Source organism: Sinocyclocheilus rhinocerous, unplaced genomic scaffold, assembly GCF_001515625.1.
Source record: "Sinocyclocheilus rhinocerous isolate Xijiao unplaced genomic scaffold, SAMN03320098_v1.1 scaffold3416, whole genome shotgun sequence".
NCBI classification, from domain to species: Eukaryota; Metazoa; Chordata; class Actinopteri; order Cypriniformes; family Cyprinidae; genus Sinocyclocheilus; species Sinocyclocheilus rhinocerous.
In genome coordinates, this window is record NW_015666262.1 from 102819 (window position 1) to 105432 (window position 2614).

Here is a 2614-nt window from a genome sequence, read left to right on the forward strand (position 1 = left end):
TCATCAGTGAGTCCATTCAGATGATTTCACTGTAGTAAACACAGTATATTCAGAATCATTTGTGTTAAATGTCCGTGTTTGATTGTTTTTAGTGCCTCCAGTAGTGAGACATGAAGGAGAATCTGCTGAGATCATCTGCCCTTATGATTCAATCTATAAATCAAAGCCAAAGTCTCTCTGTAAGGGGACGTGCTCCACTAGAGACAGAAATACTCTCAGTGAGACTGTGAGAGAAGAGAAAGAGACCAAGACTGGCAGATTGACTCTGAATGATAACGTCACTGCACGTGTCTTCACTGGGACCATCACTGGACTGACAGCAGAGGATGCTGGGAAATACTGGTGTGCAGTGACATTAGAAACAGACCTCAATTATCTTTACACTCATCTGATCGTCATCATGAACGAGGGTGAGGAAGGTTTCTGCATCTGAATATGTGAAACTACGGCTGTGAATTGATGTTCTTGTGTCTGTAAACATTTCCAGAGCTGAACTTGACTAAGTATGAAGGAGACGACGTGTCAATCCAGTGCAAACATCATGATGAAGATCAGAAAAGCTTCTGCAAAGCACATGAAGCCTCCATGTGTGTGAAGGATGGAGTTTCATTGGAGACGATCAGAGATGATCGATTCTCTTTCAGTGATGAAGCATCTACTGGAGTCTTTACTGTGAACATCACTGATCTGAGAGAAGAGGATTCTGGGATATACTGGTGTGGAGCTCACGTCATCACTAAAGTACATTTAAATGTCGGCAAAGATAAGGATAGAAGTAAGATAACTTTGTTTTATTTGCGATTTCAAATATGAACACTTACAGATCTTCCAGTGTGACATTGAGAGGGTCGTTCTAAAGTCATTCTTGGTGTCTAATATATTATTTTTGTTTCTCTTAAATTGAATGCACTAAAACTTGTGTTTTATTGTCTCACATAACTAATTAAATATCAGTATAGTAATTTATCCTCACTAGATGAAATGATTGACCTACTGCACATCTGGGTCTCTGAATTTTTATGGAGGTTTATTCCAAACGTGTTATTTTTTGCTAACTTGTCAGTTTTGTCTTTTTGTTTGTTTGTTTGTTTTGTGATTCTTGGTAATCCCATATAAAAGTTTCCATATGATTTCTTTATTCCTTAAGAAACCTTTGAATCTCATTTTGTGACATTGCTTATAAGTGCAGGAAGTGTTTAGTGTGCATGATGAAGAAGGTGTTTTCATTTCACATCAAAACCACAGAGGTTCAGAGTCTCAGTTTAATTTGGTTGTGAAGAACTAACGGTCTTTATTCAGGAAACCCACATGAGACTCAACAGAGAGAAGAAGTAGAGCTGTGTGCAAGTCTGCACAAGAGAGACTAAAATGTGCTTTTTTCCCCTATAATATATAATTTAGTTTAATTCGATCAATCAAATGTTCCTAATGCATGAAGATTAATTAACACTCAGTGTGTGTTTTATTCTCAGATTTCTCTGTGATCATCATTATTAGTGTGTGTGTGATTCTGCTGCTGATCGGTGGATTCACTCTGACTGTGTGCAAATTAAGACACAACAGACGAGGTGATACTTGGTTTCATTATTTATCTCTTGCATCGTTTAATTAAATAGTTTGAGTGTCTCTGAGCTGCTTCAGCACTAGATGAAACGATTGACCTACTGCACATCTGGGTCTCTGAATTGTTATGGAGGTTTATTCCAAACGTGTTATTTTTTGCTAACTTGTCAGTTTTGTCTTTTTGTTTGTTTGTTTGTGTTGTGATTCTTGGTAATCCCATATAAAAGTTTCCATATGATTTCTTTATTCCTTAAGAAATATTTGAATCTCATTTTGTGACATTGCTTATAAGTGCAGGAAGTGTTTAGTGTTCATGATGAAGGCGTTTTCATATCACATCAAAACCACAGAGATGAGCTGGAGGTTCAGAGTCTCAGTTTAGTTTGGTTGTGAAGAACTAACGGTCTTTATCAGGAAACCCACATGAGACTCAACAGAGAGAAGAAGTAGAGCTGTGTGCAAGTCTGCACAAGAGAGACTAAAATGTGCTTTTTTCCCCTATAATATATAATTTAGTTTAATTCGATCAATCAAATGTTCATAATGCATGAAGATTAATTAACACTCAGTGTGTGTTTTATTCTCAGATTTCTCTGTGATCATCATTATTAGTGTGTGTGTGATTCTGCTGCTGATCGGTGGATTCACTCTGACTGTGTGCAAATTAAGACACAACAGACGAGGTGATACTTGGTTTCATTATTTATCTCTTGCATCGTTTAATTAAATAGTTTGAGTGTCTCTGAGCTGCTTCAGTAAATCTCAATCACTCAATGAGTTTCTGTCTCAGATGCTGCTGACATTTAATGTTGATCTATTTTGTCTTACTCTGATCAATTCACTTTGTTTTGGGTAATTAGGAAGAATCTCAACATCAGACAAGAGAAAGAGGAAGAAAAATACATTAGTGAGTTACAGTTTGTGTGTGTCTGTACATATATTGTGCTTATGAGATATTTTCTCATTTTAAAATACATTTTCTCTCTATTTTATCTGCATTCAGTCATCATGTGCAGACAGCAGACGTGATTCTCTCTCAGATCCTGGATCA

At 36.7% G+C, this 2614-nt stretch overlaps 1 protein-coding gene across 1 annotated transcript in view; it reads left to right on the plus strand.

The window, feature by feature from the left end:
* LOC107732218 (polymeric immunoglobulin receptor-like) overlaps positions 1–2614 on the plus strand; it is a 6771-nt gene that overhangs the window by 1088 nt on the left and 3069 nt on the right. Inside the window, exons 2-5 of the mRNA XM_016543498.1 lie at positions 93–410; positions 488–775; positions 1473–1568; positions 2424–2470. Of these exons, the coding sequence (XP_016398984.1) occupies positions 93–410; positions 488–775; positions 1473–1568; positions 2424–2470 (749 nt within the window). The remainder of the gene's footprint in view (positions 1–92; positions 411–487; positions 776–1472; positions 1569–2423; positions 2471–2614) is intronic.